At 41.7% G+C, this 17,849-nt stretch overlaps 1 protein-coding gene across 5 annotated transcripts in view; it reads right to left on the reverse strand.

Annotated features, from left to right (window-relative positions):
• Positions 1 to 17,849, reverse strand: part of KIF16B (kinesin family member 16B) — a 289,984-nt gene that overhangs the window by 23,673 nt on the left and 248,462 nt on the right. For 4 of the 5 annotated variants that reach the window (XM_040447749.1, XM_040447748.1, XM_040447746.1 and 1 more), the window contains one exon: positions 9,793 to 9,876. The exons of the other annotated variant lie outside the window; for it this stretch is intronic. In XM_040447749.1, the coding sequence (XP_040303683.1) occupies positions 9,793 to 9,876 (84 nt within the window). The remainder of the gene's footprint in view (positions 1 to 9,792; positions 9,877 to 17,849) is intronic. 5 annotated transcript variants of the gene reach the window in all.

Consider the following 17,849-nt stretch of genomic DNA (forward strand, 5'->3'; position numbering starts at 1 on the left):
ATTCATTTGGTTCTTTGGTTTCTTTCATCAGAGTTTTAGTTTTCCTCATATAGACCTTACACATATTTGTTAGATTTTTACCTAAGCATTTCCTTTTTGTGGGTGCTAATGTAAATGACACTGTGTTTTTTTTTTTTTAAGTTTATTTATTTGGGGGGAGGGGGCGGCAAGGGGCAGAGAGACAGGGAGAGAGAGAGAATGCAAGCAGGCTTTCCACTGTCAGCACAGAGACCAGTGTGGAGCTCAAACTCACGAACTGTGAGATCACGACCTGAGCTGAAATCGATAGTCAGATGCTAAACCAACCAAGCCACCCAGGTGCCCCATTACACTGTGTTTTTAATTCCAAATTCCACTTGTTAATTATTGGTATAGGGGAATGCAATTAACTAATGTATCCTGCAATCTTGCCATAATGGCTTATCAATTCCAAAAGGTGTTTCAGTCAATTATTTTGAATTTTCTACATAGATAATGATGTCATTTGTGAATAAGACAGCTTTATTTCTTCCTTCTCAATAGGTAGACCTTTTGTTTCCTTTTCTTTGTCCCATGACATTAATTAGGGACTTTAAATGTTTAATTATAAAAGTATACTTACTATATAAGTCACTATACGGCAACTACGAGGTAGCAACATTTTCAAAAACAATGATCATTTCTAGGGTTTGCTATGTACCTGGCACCCAAGTATTTTGTATTTTATATGAATCATCTCATTTAACCCTCACAATTATACAAAGTGGGTACAATTATTATCACCATTTTATAGATGAGGAGACAGCCTGACAGAGAGGTTACCTAGTCAGTAAGCAGCAGAGCAAGGATTCGCAAACAGCTTTACTGGACTGTATAGTGTACATTTTTAACCATTATCCTGTATCAATTAAGGACGTATTATGGGTTATGCCTTCTATTAGGTACTTTTTACATACTGTTCTCATTTGATCCTATCCTACACTGAGAATAATGAAACTCAGAGTGGGTAAGGAGTTTGCCCAGTGGCGTACTACAAAGTGGCAGAGATGGCATTCAAACCCAAGTTCAAGCACATGCTCTCTTTTTGAGAAAAGAAAAAAAAATTTTTCAGAACAAATATGTGCATATACTGTTCAGCATGGCTTTAACTGCTCATTCAACAAACAATTGCTGAGAATCTATTAAGGGCCAGATACTGTTCTAGGCACTGAGGAAACAAATACACAAGGCAGCTAGAATCCTTGTCGTCACAGAACTTACCTTCTAGTAAAATATAAAGCATTTAAAAACCAAACCAACAGACAAAAGTTCCCTCCAACTGCTACTAAGTGTTGTGATCAAGACACTATAGGGGGATATGGTGGGGATTAATGGGTCAAGGCTGCTTCCACTTGGAGGCAGGTCTCTCTGAGGAGAAGACATCTGAACTGAAGGACATGCTCCAAGCTTGGAGATGTTTCAGCTGACTTAATCATAATCAACAAAGAAATGGAGATCCTGGTTGCCAGCTTAGAGTTTTAGGTCACAAGCCCAACGATGGAGAGCAAGTTTTCCACTTTGTGTTTTGAGTTCCCGAGTTGCTAGCCATTGCCCCATACAGGATGCCTTGAGGGCGTGGGGGAGTAGGAAGAACAGGAGGAAGAGAGGGAGAAAAATGTCAAGAGAATAAAACTGTTTGAAGGCAGTATGGGGGTGCTTCCCTTCCCGCTCCAGGCCTCCATGTGGATTTGAAAGTCTTTACTCTCTTGGGTAACATTTAATCTTGGCTTCCTAAACCAACAACTAATCATGGAAACCAAAGTAGGATTTTCCTTCCAGTTGGAGACTCACGATCTTTGATGTGACCATGAAGCACCACTTAAATTGATAGGATAAGGGTTTTTGTCATATAAAATGACTTCTTGACTGGCAATTTACCTGTGGAGTTCATTCTTTCTCATAATTCTTCTCCCCACACGTTATGGCGTGGCTTACTCCCAGTATATATGATTTCTCATGTAATTCCAATAACTCTACAGAGTAGAGATATTAGTTCTGCCACTCAGTAAGTAAGAAACTGAAGTTCAGAGACAGAAGAAACTTGCCAAGTTCACACGGACACTGGGTTTCAAGCCCAGGTCTGACTCTAGAACCTTCTGCATGATTCCAATATCACATAGTTTTCTGTCTCCTTCCCTAACCTTAGCCCCAGTATCACAGCCTTTTCAGTTCTTCTGACTCCACGAAGCATCAAGATGAAACAGCTGTCAGACTGGCTCCATCCCCTCTAATGCACTTGACAGCCACTTAACCCCCTTCAAAAATGCTTTGCTACTGACGATGATGGTAATGGACTAATAACAGAAAACAGTTAATGTGAACAACCAGAAAACCAAAAGAAAAAAAAAAAAACAAAAAACATTAGTGAGGAAGAAAATGGTCCTTTGTGTGAAATATTTCTTACATTTACGTTTAATAATGGTTCTACAATTATCCATTTTGCGAGATCAGCAGAACGTAGACGGAAGAGATGTTAAATTAAGCACAGAACTGCTGGATATCTTTAAGATAGTTAAATGAATGAGAAAACTTAAGGATTTTTACCTCCTGAAATTTACTTTGAAATTGACAGAGCTCAACCTATAAAACGTCTAAACAAATGATTCTGTTGTTAGAAATTTAAGGTTTGAAGCTAACATAAAACTAAAGTAGAACAGGCAGAGGAGAACCAGACTGTATGTGTGGCGGGCACCATAAGCCAGAAAAGTGACTCTTGGCAGTGGGGGGTAGTGGTGGCATCAGTACTGGCAATCACCACTAATACCTGTATTTGGTAGCTAAGGCAGTTGAACTATCAAGACTTTATTTTGGAAACAGCTCTTCATTTAGTGCACTGTTTCCATTTAGAAAGATTATACCTGTAACTCTGGGCATCCCTTTATTGTAAGAAAAAAAGAAAGAAAGGAAGAAAAACAGCTAGGGGTTGGCCTGGTACTCACAGCTAAGTTGTAGCATTCTCCTGTCAACCATAAACAACTTCAAAGAATACTAACACAGGATAATGCTACTCTGATCATGAAGGCGCCTCCCCTTCCCCTCCCTGCCCCCACACAAAGACCGCTCCATTATCACGTATAAACACAGACAAAAACATGAACACTGTACAAACCATGAATATGCCCAAATAGCTCCCTACTCTGGCTAACATGGCTGACTGCTTTTTTATCATAGTTTTTAAAAAACGTTTTATTTATTTATTTTGAGAGACAGAGAGAGAGAGAGAGAGAGAGAGAGCGAGCACATGTGCGCAAGCAGGGAATGGGCAGAGAGAGATGGAAAGAAAATCTCATGGGGCTTGATCCCAAGGGGCTTGATCATGACTTAAGCCAAAATCAGAAGTCATCAAGAGTCAGACACTCAACCAACTGAGCCACCCACGTGCCGCATCAATCACAGTTTTAACAACACTCTCTTCTTCTTGCCCTCTAGATAAGAATTATTAAAACACTCACAGAATCAGCCCAGAGACCAGTCCAGAGCAAAGCGCCACTTTCTTACACTCCCCAAAATCACCTAAAACAAGCTCAAATCCTACCTTAATTTCTTTGTAACATGTTTTCGCTGGGATGCCCCCCGTACTTCCCATTGTATATGTTCTCCCTTAGTGCCGTGAGCCACTAAACCTAACACTGTTGGAAAGGAGGTATATTTCTGAGCGTCTGTGCTGAAAGGCACTGACCTGTGTCTATTTGTTCAGGGGAAGAAGCTCAGGAGATGCATCAGGTGTGAGCTGGGGACTCCACAGTGGGCAGTCTTGCAGCCAATGACCCAGGAAACATGCAAAGAGAACTAACCAGCTGTGAATAAAAGCCAAGTAAATGTGGAGGAGGTGTGCTCATTTCATAATGATCCTATGCCTCTTATCTCTTTCACAATGAATAACAGCTTGACCACGATTAAATCATCAAAAACCAGTTCTAGTTTTCAGAGTATAATTTTACAGGCTGAAAGAAAGGCTGGTATTAAAGCAAGAGATTCCTGATATCCAGGTGTCACCATGAATAAGAATACTTACATAATGTTAGTGTCTTTGCCCTCAGACATTGATTTTCCAAGTAGATGTGACAAACTGAGATACTCATATTGTTACACGTTATGGCTGCTGAAGGGCGGTGCTCTCTTGTCCTTCTCTGGCTCTTCAAGCACATCTAAACATGCCTCAAAGGCTCCATCACTGTTGTCATTGTCATTACCACCACCACTACCCCCATCTTCACTGTCATCATTGGACTGCCCAGCAGTCTGGAATGTTCTTCTCTGTACTAGAGTCTGTGCTACATGCATGACCCCCTTTAACCCTAAGGTCAACTCTAGGAAGATGGTGGTGTTCTTTATCCTTATTTTGCAGAGAAGGAAACTGAAGCAGTGACATTAACTACAAAGGGGAGGCACAGGGATTCAAGACCAGGATAATCTGCCCCAGGGCCCACATGCTTAGCAACTACACCACTTTTTACCCTTAATAGGGCCCTAGAATATGAGATGAAAATGGGGAAGAAAAAAAATAAGTTGCCTTGGGCTTGCTGCATGCTCTTTAGTACTTTGAAGAAAACTTCCTAGAAATCTCTCAGGTTCTTACTTCCAAAGGTGGCTGTATTATTATTGAAAGCTTTATGGTTTTAGAGGATTTCACGTACTTTCATTAATTACAGACTACTCCTTGAAATGATAGACTGTTAAGATGATTAGCAGAAATGTTTCCAAGTAAGATGATGATGTTGCCTGAAATTAGTAACCAAAAACGTACCTCTCACCAATCAACAAAAACAAAACACAAAACTCATTAATTTGGGGGTAATGGGGGCAGATTTTCTGATATTCATTGAATAATTCAATGGATTTGTGAAGCATGTGAAAAATATCACGGGAGGCTAAGAATCAAATGAGATGGCAATTCTGCTGCCTCCAAGGAACTGAAAAGAGTACAACAGGGAAGGTCTGGGACATAAATCTGTCTCTTGGTACAAGCAAAACAGTGACAGGAGTCTTAACAGAAGTGGAGGGGAGGTTTCCTGGACATTACGGAATAGTGCTACTCAAAATGTGGTATGTGTTTTGGACGCCTGTATTGCAATTTAACAGTATTTTTATGTCTATTGAATCTATATATAGTAAGCTCAATAATTATGCTTGCATTTTATATGACCTTTTTATTTCATTTTTCATTTCATGTTTCTAGTAATTAATGCTCATTCATTTTGCGAAAGTACTAATAAATGACAGAGCATAAATAAGTGGTTCTTTACTACTGCAGCCTGAGAAGCAGTATATCCTAGAGCCGTGTTTAAGGCCAACCACATTTTTCTTACTAGAACTCAATTTGATAGCCATTTGGATATACATATAATAACGTACTACATATTTTTTACATATAGTATTTGCATAAAATATTTAAAGTCACAAAAATCTCTGAATATATTCTAAGTTTATACTCTTTGGCAATTCATGTAGAAAATAAATCTGCATAGTAATGATTTGACAAAGCAGTAGACATATGCTTTAAAAATAAACAAAGCCAGGGGGCGCCTGGGTGCTTGGTCGGTTAAGGGTCCAACTTTGGCTCAGGTCACGATCTTGCGGTTTGTGAGTTTGAGCCCCACACCGGGCTCTGTGCTGACAGCTCAGAGCCTAGAGACTCCTTTGGATTCTGTGTCTCCCTCTCTCTTGGCCCCTCCCCAGCTTGCGTGCCCTCTCTCTCTCTCTCTCTCTCTCTCTCTCTCTCTCTCTCTCTCTCTCTCAAAAATAAACATAAAAAAATGTTTTTTAATTTAAAAATAAAGCCATAACCAATTGAGATTCAGAACCTTTGATGAGCCATGAAGTGAATATTTAAAAATCAACAATTATGATAAGTATTTTTCCTTGCAAAAAAATATAATGAGAGGTCACTCCTATAGTCAGGGTCAATTAAGAGATGAGGAAAAAAGAGATGAGAAACAATGTGTTGCTCTAGAGTTTTGTAGAACACTGCTTGGCACAGAGTAGGTGCTCAATACTTGCTGAATGAAAAAAAAAAGGTATTTAAGAATAAATAATGAGGCAATGGATCTTAGTTAACATTGTGGTGTAATGCTGGAAGATGATGTTTCCTCAAAGGAAAAGACATTTCCTTTACAGGAAGACTCCATTCCATTCCAAACTTCGAGCATGCTGATTATTATGACAGGGGCTTGCTCTGAAAGATGCCGTAGTGTGAGCTGAGGCTTTGTCAGTGACTGGTGGTGGGACCTTCTTGGTCCTCCTCCTCCTCCTAGATCTCCTTGCCTACAACATGGAGATGATAACAGAGCTCACCTCACAAGCTAACTGGGGGAGAAGATGACATGTTATATGAGCATTTTGTTTATGCCTGGTACTTAGGGAATGCCCAGGTAAATGGAAGACAGCAGTAGTATTATGTGAAAGCAGAGGATTCTGCCAATATTTTGTCACTTTGACCTACAACAATGGCAGTTTCTTATGGTTCAGCCTAATATTAATGGTACCTGGTTTCAAATACAGTAAACAGAACCTTTCTGCTCAAAATAATTCATCAGGTGGAGACTGATGTATTCGTTTCCTGTCACCTCCACTATCTTACCTGCCAGCATATGTCTCCTGGGCTGCTGTCCAAGTTACAAAAAGGGATGTATGAGCCTGGGAAGCATGTCACACATGGGGAGTGTTGCCATCATAATCCTCTGGCTGCCTGATGGCAGGGTCTGCCCAGGACACGTACACCTACACTGCTGGTTCCTCCAGGGCCTCAAGGGAAGCAATGTTACAAACCACATTACAAACCTTCAAAGATTCTATGGCTCTTTTTGAGCAAAAGTGCTGGGCAGCTTTAGAGCTTGAGATGCAAAGCAACAGCAGGCCAGATTCTGGAAAATGGGGTTCCAGGTATAAACTAGGGCTGGCCCAATAACTTTGTGTGGGTGGGCCACATACAAATTTATCAGTGAGAGCTAGCACTGGAAGCCATATTTATACCCCTCCATCGACCATCATCACCTTCTTACTCACTTCTACCTTTTATGGTGCAATATAACCAGGCTACAACCCTCAGGCTCCCACACTGCCATCATCACCACCACCACATACACAGCTAGTATCATTCTTTCCAAAGTAAGAAACTCAACCTCCAAAACATCTCATGATGGTTAGAAATTCCTGTTCCTACCCATCATTTTTACAAATAAGTACTGTAACAGGTTACATAGCTTGGGAAGAACCAGCGTGGTGTCTATGTCTTTAATATGAAAATATTTTATATTTTCTGCCTATAAACTTAAACACAAGTTCTAAATCTTGGAACTATTTTAATAGAAAGGCAGATCAAAGCCCAATGAATGTCTGCTTAAAACACCGCTTTATACAGCCTACTTAGGGTGAGGAGGTTTATAAAGTTGCGTTTCTGGATTTTAAAAAATTGTCAGATAATTTCGTTTGAGCAAAACTACGTGTATAGAGCGTATTAGCACAAAGGTAGTCTACTGAAATCCATTTTTCTGTACGTATTTATGTATTTAGTTTTATCTCTAGGTAAAGTTTCATATAGGAATTTAAATATATGCTCTTAGAGGGAAAGAAATTATTCTATATAATACCTAGCACTGTCTCCAGCATGTATTAGGAATTAAGTAAATGTATACTGAATTAAATCGAACAGAAACTCAGGGAAAGTAATTAAGTTAATTTTCACATGAAAATACAGTAAATCAAATGGTGGCTTCTGATGTTAGATTAAAAAAAAAAAAGATACAATAGTCGTGGGAAATTAACTCAAGAATCTCAGATTAATTTTCCACTAAAGTGAAACTGAATTATCCTTGCTCCTTGAAAAGGACATAATACTCTAAGATTTAACCGTCAGCATGAGGAAAATGCATTTAATTTAAAATGTGCCTATTTCTACGAGGCATGGAATCCATTCTTTAAAGGCTAAAGCCACAGGTAAATAACAGTCACAGGCAATGGAATGGCTCCTTGTATAGGTAGAGACATCAATACAGAATTCTGTTCATTAACAATTGATGGCTTAGTAGGGCTAGGTGATTGGGTGGGAGGCACAGAAAGAACAAAGATGGGCCCACCTAAATACCAGGAATGAAAGAGGCCCCCCAGCTGTGCTCTGACCCTGAAACCTGGAATGGAAAGACAGGGGTCACCAAGGGCAGAGCTCACAAATACTCAACACACAAGATGCCCAATCTGTAGTGGCACAGCCGGGCGCCGTGTGAATTCAACAGGAGCCCCGAGAAGCTAGGAAAGATAATAGTCTATTTCCTGTTGGTTTACAAACTTGTTTTTATACACTATCATGCTCCACCTTTCCATTAAAAACAAGTCTAGATAACTGAAGGGGGTAAAGGTTAGGTAAAAAAATAAATAAACCATCACCAGTTCTATCATTATTTGTACATTTTTTTTTGTATGATACAAAGCAAACCTTTAAGAGAACTTGATCAAGCAGGCTCACCACCATGACCTTTCCCTTGAAGGCAAGTCCTTCAGTTGGGTATCAGGGTCATGCCAACTCATAGATGATTTTTAGAAACCTACCATGATTCATTCAAAGCTCAGACTTCATAGACCCAGGAACTCTTCAAACGCATCATTCCTCCAGTATAACTCAAATGCCAGGAAGGATGGCTACACCCTGAAAATCCTTCTTTCCTCAGAGCGATTCTATATGAGGATCTCAAAACTCTAAGCTGCCCCTGATGGACCACAATCTCCTAATCTTTAATTTTAGTTTCCCATTTCTCCCCTTCTTTTGCTCTCACTGGACCCTCCAGCCTCTGGATGTTTCCCTAATCCTTGGTTCACTAGCATTAAGTGGATCCCATGGGCAGTCATTTCAAACTGGCTGTCACCAGGAATGAGAATAGAACCTAATTTTGATGTAGCACTTCATGATTCAGGAGGGGCTCTCTTGGGCCTTCTCTTACTTGATTTCATTTGCAACAGGTCTTATTATTATTCCTCTTAAATAAGTAGCACAGAGGAATTTGAGAGGCCCCATGAAAGCTTGCTGACATGAGACTGTAGTCAGCTATTTGTAATTTTATCCTGCCTGCCTCAGTGGCAAGGGACACGAGCCAGGCAAAACGGCACAACGGCAGGAGATACAACCCAGGATACCTATGACCGTGCCTTAGCACCTAGATTCAGCCTCAGCATTAGATTCCAACCAAAGAAGCAACTCTATCTTGAAAAGGAATACAAACTACATAAAGCAGTCAACAATGTGTATTGGCAGCGAGGCACTCAGAAAAACAAGCTGTGCTGAGCCAAAGTTCTATATGTAGCTGGCTCAGAAGAATAAATTAAAACAAGTCAAACAAAGCCTCACCATGACCAAAATAGGTATGTGTCTTTTTGCTTCCAACTCTCTCAAAAAAGTAACAATAATGCAATACTATCTATCTTCAGTTAATTAATTCAAGCTTCTTGCAGCAAGCTTTTGTACCTCAATCTGTATTACAGACCATCTGTCTCTGCGAATCGTTAGCTCTCACCCACAGCCTGCTTCCTAACCCTTAGTAGAAATGTGATCTCCTTCAAAGCCGGAAAAACATTCTGTGACACCAGAGGGGGGTTAAGGACGGACATTTTAAGTAAACCGATGTCGTTACTTTACGATGCACCGCAGCCACCTCCGCTGTTAATGAAACAACACCTTCACATCCGTGAACAAGAGCCATAGTGTTTGTATAACAGGAACAATTCTCACTGGTCAATCAGATGGCAAATTTTCTATGCGGAGAAAGCAAAGCTTAATTCTGTTACCTCTAAGTGACTTCGCCTCTCAGCAATCACTCGTTCATCCTTGTTTCCAAATAGTTTCTTTGGAGGGAACTCAAGGGTAGCAAGCTGAAATACATATTTTATAAGAGATGCATTAATATCATACCTACGACCTTTGGCTTTTATTTATCTATTATCTGCAGTCTCTATCATGGGGTAAAAAGAGGAAGAGGTTGGAAATTTCAAGATGGTAGGTCCTCACCTACTCTGTCACTAATCTACTGCGTGACCTTGAACGGACAGGGTAGGACTCCACAATGGTCAAATGAGGAGGAGAGATGATGGGAACTCAGAGAAAGGACAGGTGTTGGTCCCAATATTTTGTCTCAGATGGGTGTTTCCCAAGTTTTATTTGTTAAAACGCAAGTTTGTTCTTTTAGTCCCCTCCTCACGCTAGAATTCAATTATTTTTGTGCTAGGAATGAAAGCTTACCTTGCACAGTACTGGAACATTCTGTAAAACATTCTGAGACCATTGTTCAGGTTCCTTAAACATTCCATATTGCCTTTTTATAGCTATGGTTACAAATGAAGAATTCCCGTGTGAAGGGAGGACCTCTCTTTGAATCTTTTCCTTGTTCTTTAGAGAATAAAGGCTTAGGATTTGTTTTTAGCCAGGTCTCGGGATTTCATGGTTATTTTCTTTGTGCTTCTCTTCTTGGAGGTATTAAAATCGTAATAAAAAGATAAGTTTTATTATAGGCCGTGAGGCAAGAAAGAACTCCATAATCTGATGAGCACCTGACCAGCCAGTGCTGCTCTGGTTAAATGAATGCTAAGCGGAGCAATAATTGCTGGTGTTGGTGAAATTCACTATTTCCTGCCTTCCTCACCTTGTCGGGTTCAGACAAACTGAGAGGCTGATGAAGGATTATCAAGAAAAAAATTAACGTTTCTTCCAAAACATATGTCACAGTGTGTCACAAAATACCTGTTTTATACACATTTAAATCTCTTAGTTGATTTAAATTTTTATTACCACAGTGGCAGTCAAAAATTAAGAACCGGCGCCTATATGTTTAGTGCTTGAAAAGCTCAGTATTAAAGTAGAAGAATATACGTAAAGTGCACATAAGTGAACTTGGTAAATTTTCAACATCTCAACACACTGAAGCCACTACCCAGATCAAGAAAGAGAACATGCTCAGCACCGTAGGCCCCGCCAAGCACCCCCTCTCAGCCCTGCTCTCCCGCCCTCTACAAAGACTGACGCTAGCCTGACTGACTTCCAACAGTGAGGCTCAGTGTTGCCTATTTTTGAGCTTTATGAACTCCTTGGTGTCTGCCTTCACCACCCTACCTCATGTTTGTGAGATCCATCCACTTTGCTGTGTGTAGCAATAGTTTGCTCATTCTTGTAGCTACACAGTATTCCATTATGCGAACATTCCACCATTTATTTGTTTAATAGTCTTGTGTTACTGGGCTACTGGTTAGTTTCTAGTTTGGGGCCATTAGGAATTGTGCTGCTATGAACACTTTCCCAAAGGCCTTCTGATGAACATATGCAGGGATTTCTGCTGGTCAGAGTCTTGGGAGTAAAAATGCTGGGTCACAGGGTATGCAAGTGTTCAGCTGTGTTGGAATTACCGAATGGTTTTCTGGAGTGGTTTAACCACCTGACACTCCCATGAGCAGGGACTGAGAGATCCAGTTGCTTCAGATCCTTGCCAATATCTGGTCCATCTCTGGTTTGTCTTTGCAATTCCATTGGGTGGGCAGTGATCTCTACTGTGGCTCAAGTTTACCTTTTCCTAATGACTAATGACGTTGAGTGAAACTTTCACATGCTCACTGATCATCTGGTTGGTCATTGTGGGGAAGTGTCTGCTCAACTCTTTTGTCATCTTTTATTAGGTATCTAAGGTATCTTCTGTTTTCTTATTAATAGCAATTCTCCTTGTTAACTCTCATCAAGGTATCTTTGATGACTTAATGTCCTTTTTTAAAGTTAACTGAGGTTGGGAAGATGTTTACTCCTTTCACACTCTAGCGTTGTACCAAAGCAGAGAAAACTTGGGGTGGGTGGCATGGAGCACCTCTTCTCCTCCTACTCTCACCACGTTCCAATTTTGCTGATGACACGGAGCTTTAAAATCAGTTCAAGGTAAAGTGAAAGACCTTGGGTACTGAGGTAAGGCACACCCAGTCTGAATCTTGGCTTGACCACTATCTAGCTGACTGGTTGTGTTTCTCTCTGCCTGAATATTCCCTGCGGAAAGGCGGCGGACAACGATCCTAAACTTCCCCAGGTTTCTGTGAAGATGTAGTGAAATAATGACAGATGGACCTTAGCTACTGTTACGATTTGCTAGAGATCTGCTCGTTACAAGAAAAGCAGCATGCCACATCCTCTTGGACCCTCTCTCCATCCCTGGACTGGTGATGTGGCCTCAGGGAGCAAAGGGTTTTCTGGAACCTTGGCCTCGCTGGCAAAAACACACTTCCCAGCTGTTGCAGTTTCGAGAGACAGGTACACCAGAGCTTGTCTTTTGGGCTTTATCTAGCCCCTATTTTATCTTGTACAAGCGTGTTTCCCCCCAGCACTGACGCTGAAACCTTGGCAGGCATGCTGTCACAGTTGGTTGTTTTGTCATTTTCTTATATGGCTGATGACGTGATGTGGTTTCTGTCAGGGGAAATTTATAGTCACGTTTGTGTGCTCAATCAGAAATGGGGCACTAACAGGACTTGAGGCAGCTGAACCGGGTGGGGAGCAAGCATTTAGCTGTCCTCGTTGTCAACAGCAATACTCTATTCTGAGAGGGAGGATAAAATTTTGTGCTGTTAATAACCACCCTGTGAAACAAGCACGTATAAAGTATGTGTAATGCTGTCGTTCAGATTTTTAAGAAGAAAAGGACACCTGTTAACAACTTTCAGGCATATAATCAGAGGACTATAACATTCAACCACTTAACTTCAGAGACCAGGAAACACAGTTAGTTCTAGACTTAAACAGTCATGGTGTGGCTGAGTTGAGACAAGGAATCAGCGCTGACTCTGAGTGTTTCACAACAGTGCTGTAGAGGGTGCCTGCAATGTACAGAAAAACCCCTTTCAAGTCCTTGGGAATCTAGGATTCAGAAGAAAAAAAGTAACCCCTTCTTAAGAATATTAAACCAGAAGAGTGATGTATAGCTGCTAGGCAGTGGCCAACAGTTCCAAGAGCTGTGAACAGAACCCCATGGAGACTGGTACCCAACAAGGGAATGGGAACATGCGGAAGAGCAACAGCAGTGGGGGTAACAGGAAAGGGGCTGGGTTGGGAGGCAGGCTCCCAGAAGTCCATCCTGGGATTGGTCCTATGAGATTAGTCCGTTCCTGTCAGCTTACTCCTCTCACAATAAAAACTGGGAATAACGGTGGCTATCCTTATACACAGCTGAAGAGAGGAAGGAACGGACGGGGGCAGAAATTCTAGTATGAATCATGATAGAAATGCACACTAGTGGGTCCATGTGCTTTTGGTGGGGCTGGGGCACAGAGCAAATTAAAGTAGAAAGGCAAGGCTGTGAGACAAAGTATAAAAGAAAAATACTGCCTCCATTAAAATAATTATATTTACATCAGAAACAGCTCTCCAACTCTCTTCCTTCTGATAGAATGGAAATGACCTTCATTTCTCCTTTTTAGAGAATCTTAACACCGGTGTTTAAGCCTTGCTATCTATAAGCTCTTAGGCTAAATGAGATGAAATTGCCAATTTCGTAAGTTAAAAATGGTTGAATATCAGCAATTTCATCTGGTTAAACCCTGCATAAAACTTTGACATTTTTAAGCGACCACTAGGGCAAAGATACATTTCCATCTGCTTTACCTGCCAAGGGTAAGTATTCTCATTTGATGGACTGTCAGTGGGCTATATCAAACCGATATTCTTTCAAAGGCTATTTCTCTTACTCAAAAATAATACTAAACTAGAAGTATCTAATATTTAAAAGTATACGACAGTGAAACAGCCGAGGAGTTGGGATGGGGGCCAGGTGATGCAGGAAGCCATTTGGGAACCAACAGCTGTTGACCCAGAACATAGAGCCACACTCGGCCATCTGAATCAGCCCATCCTCCATAAGGAAAAGGGACCATCACAGTCTTTGCCTGCACTAGGGGAAGGAGACGGGAATTACTGCTTCGTTCTTAAAACAGTAATATTATGCATGGAGGAGGGCACTTGGGACGAGCACTGGGTGTTGTATGGAAACCAATTTGACAATAAATTATATTAAAAAAAAAACAGCAACATTATAAAAATCCTTAGAAGAGTTTAGAGCTCTAGAACAGAGAAGAAACCTGAACTTTTTCTCTCTTCAAGAACAAAGTGACTGCCTCGTTTCTGTTAAAACAGACAGCAGAAGCAATCCTCCGTAGGTTTCATGGCTGGATTGTGAATTACTTAAATTTTTTAAAAAGGATAATTTACCAAGATCAACAAAGCCACCGGTCAGTTTAAATAAAGTGCCTGGAGAGCCAAAACAGACAAACAAATGGGCAAAACAAACAAACAAAAAACAAACACACATAAACACGCCAAACAAAAAAGAAAAACTCTTCCATTTTGCCGAAAGTGTTGCTGTCTGAAAAGTAACATTTCCAACAAGAGCACAAGAAAGGGTTAGAAAGGGGGCGGTTCCGAACTGTCTCTGATTTCTCTACTCATGTCTGACGTACATCAACATCTTCTGTTTGCTTGCTTGGTTTCCATGTTAAACAGAAATTTGTAAATAAGATAAATTATATTCGCTGGACGTTTTTATTTCTTTTCAAGTTCTTTGTATTCACAAACTTTCATTTTTATCGACTTATTTATTTTTTTTTTAATTTTTTTTTCAACGTTTTTATTTATTTTTGGGACAGAGAGAGACAGAGCATGAACGGGGGAGGAGCAGAGAGAGAGAGGGAGACACAGAATCGGAAACAGGCTCCAGGCTCCAAGCTGTCAGCCCAGAGCCCGACGCGGGGCTCGAACTCCCGGACCGCGAGATCGTGACCTGGCTGAAGTCGGACGCTTAGCCGACTGCGCCACCCAGGCGCCCCTATCGACTTATTTTTTTAATCTAGCAGATGGTCTAGATTTGATTTCCATGAGAGACACTGACAGGAACAGTGAATGGCAATCTGTAGGCGGGGGACAATGTCCTCTTTGATTGCCTTTGTAACCTGTGATAAAGGAAATACAGTGTCCTACATTTCTAAAAATCATAGTTCCTTAAGTTCTATATTCCTTACAGTAACTAAATTCGAGAGTGACTCAGATAAATGCGATTCATATACAAATTATCAACATACTGAGATTCAGTAATGAGGGAAAAATGACTTTCCTTACACTTTCATTTCATTTTCATAAAGAACAAGGGCCATGATTTCCCCCTTATAACTCTCATGGAGAGGGTGTCTCGTGTTGGAAAGTATGATTCTACCAGAAAATAACCTTTCTACAAATGATAAGATGCGAGGGAACAGTTCTGGTTGAAGGTAAAAAAAAAAAAAAAAAAATACTGCCTCCATTAAAATAATTATATTTATTTTGGCGGAGCTTTATTTGTTCCCCTTCAAAAGCACGAAAAACAAGAGAAGAGATGAAAAGGAAACACTGTGTCTCCAAACTAGGAAAGTGGCAGGGCTCTGCCCTGCAGCCTGGGCAGCACCCAGGGAAAGCTTGTGGGGAGTGGGGAGACGGGGAGCTGCCGGGGCCACCCTCACCTCGCCCCCAGACCGCTGGCATCATGAGCTGCCCACCAAGGCAGGCATGCAAACTCTCGGGCAGCCCACTACACTGCGATTAAAGGGCTAAATCTGGGGACAAGGAAAAGGCAGGGGACAGCCGCAGCGAGAGGAAGGCGGGTAAGGGCTGTGGGGGTGGGGAAGGACCTGGGGAAGCTCATACTACTAAGGAGAGGAAAGGTCTGAGGCCAAGTGTGTACCCCACAGCGATCCCACAGCCCTCACGAACACCAGAAAGGAAGAGAGTACGTGTCACAAAGACAAAACCGGTGGAAAGAGATTCAGAAAAATCCCAGGCAGAAGGTCAGGCACGTAGTAGGTTGCTGCCTTCATCATCGCCAGTATCTGTCCTCCCCTCTCCCCGGGATACGCTGCTGTTCCCCCAGCCATTAGTCCGCTGCACTGAAAGATGAGATGCCATTAGGAGGAACCCAGATGGGTACGATGACTAAATGAGTAGGGGTGAGAAGGAGGATGAGGGACATGTAAGCAAAGGCAGATAAAGAACCACCACCACATGAAGAACGGGCCAGAGACAGCCAGAGGGGTTCGGACACAGAGTCACTCACGGGCCACCTGGGGGGCTCAGTCAGCTGGGCGCCCATCTGACTCTTGACTTTGGCTCGGTACATGACCGCACGGTTGTGAGATCGAGCCCCATGTCGGGCTCCATGCTGACAGTGCGGAGCCTCCTTGGGATTCTCTCTCTCCCTCTCTCTTTGCCCTTCCCCCTACCCCACTTGCAAATGCTGTCTTTCTCTCTCTTAAAAGAAAAAAACTTTTAAAAAAAAAAAAAAAAAGGAAAGAAGTTACTCATGGTCTTGCAGAAACCACAAAAATCATCTCAAAAGAAGAGCTGAAGAAGTACACAGGTTGAAGGAAGAGACCGCGAGGGGAGAGGGGTGGAAAAGCGAGCCAGCTCTGAGAGAAATGGCTGACTCAAGGACTGGGACAGGGAAGATGTAAGCTAAGCCTGAAGCATCTCAGAGTGCCCGAAAGGAAGTGCCCAGAAACTTCAAAGCACAAAGATGGAGTGTTACAAAGGAGCACAAGCATTAACTGAAAGAGCTCCTAAAGGCCAAAGATGAACTAATCTGAAAACAAAATTTAAAAAAACAAAACAAAAAAACTAGTATTGGCTTATAGCCAAAATATGACCGGACAAGCAAACAACTGAATAAAGACAGACACGGGAAAGGAAAGACAAGCCCTCCACGCACAAGATTTCCAAATAACTTGTGGCTATCTCACCCTGAAGGACGTGGAACATACCTCTCCATGACTAAAATGTGTGCTGTGCACAGGGACTTCCTTCCAAAGAGTAAGTGTAGAAAAGGGGGAAGCCATGTAACATTCCGGGGGAGAAACTGGGAGAAACCTCAGCCAGGTGATCGAGATCAGTATCAACAGTGATAAGCCCCACGGACAGTATTTGTCCCTTTCATCTGACATGATCATAATGGCACTTTTACCTCTGTAGTTCTCTCCTCCCCAAACCCACAGCTCTAATCACAAGAAAAGCATCACACAAATCCCAACAGGGAACATTCTGTAAAATACCTGACCAGCATTCCTCAATAAAGTCAAGGTCATCAAAATTAGGTAAGTATAAAAAAGTGTCACAATAAAATGTAAGACAGATTCCTGGATGGGATCCTGGAACAGAAATGGGATGTTAAGGGGCGCCTGGGTGGCTCAGTCGGTTAAGCGTCCGACTTCAGCCAGGTCACGATCTCGCGGTCCGGTCCGTGAGTTCGAGCCCCGCATCAGGCTCTGGGCTGATGGCTCAGAGCCTGGAGCCTGTTTCCGATTCTGTGTCTCCCTCTCTCTCTGCCCCTCCCCCATTCATGCTCTGTCTCTCTCTATCCCAAAAATAAATAAAAACGTTGAAAAAAAAAAAAAAGAAATGGGATGTTAAGTAAAAACTAAGAAAATCTCAAAAATGTAAACAATAATAATGGATCAATATTAGTTCACTAGTTGTGGCACATGTACTATAGTAGTGTAAGTTGTTAATAACAGGGGAGGCTATAAATCTAAAACTATTCAAATAGGACTTCTGGCTTGTGATCTGACACCTTGAGAAGCTTGGAAGCCATCACCCTTGCCCTCACAACAAGAAAAAAGCTGAAAAGACTAAAAATCAACAGCTCTTCATAGATCCATCAGAGAGCTGAGGTCATGGGGCAAACTAATGTCCCCAAACTAGAGAGACAAGCAGGAAGAGACTGAGAACCATATCCTATTCGGTGCAGAAGCCTGTAGCTGGATCCAGGAGAGGCAGCAACAATTTAAACTGTAATTGGTGAGGGGCA

Source organism: Herpailurus yagouaroundi, unplaced genomic scaffold (assembly GCF_014898765.1).
Source record: "Herpailurus yagouaroundi ecotype Mexico unplaced genomic scaffold, PumYag 196, whole genome shotgun sequence".
Classification (NCBI taxonomy): Eukaryota; Metazoa; Chordata; class Mammalia; order Carnivora; family Felidae; genus Herpailurus; species Herpailurus yagouaroundi.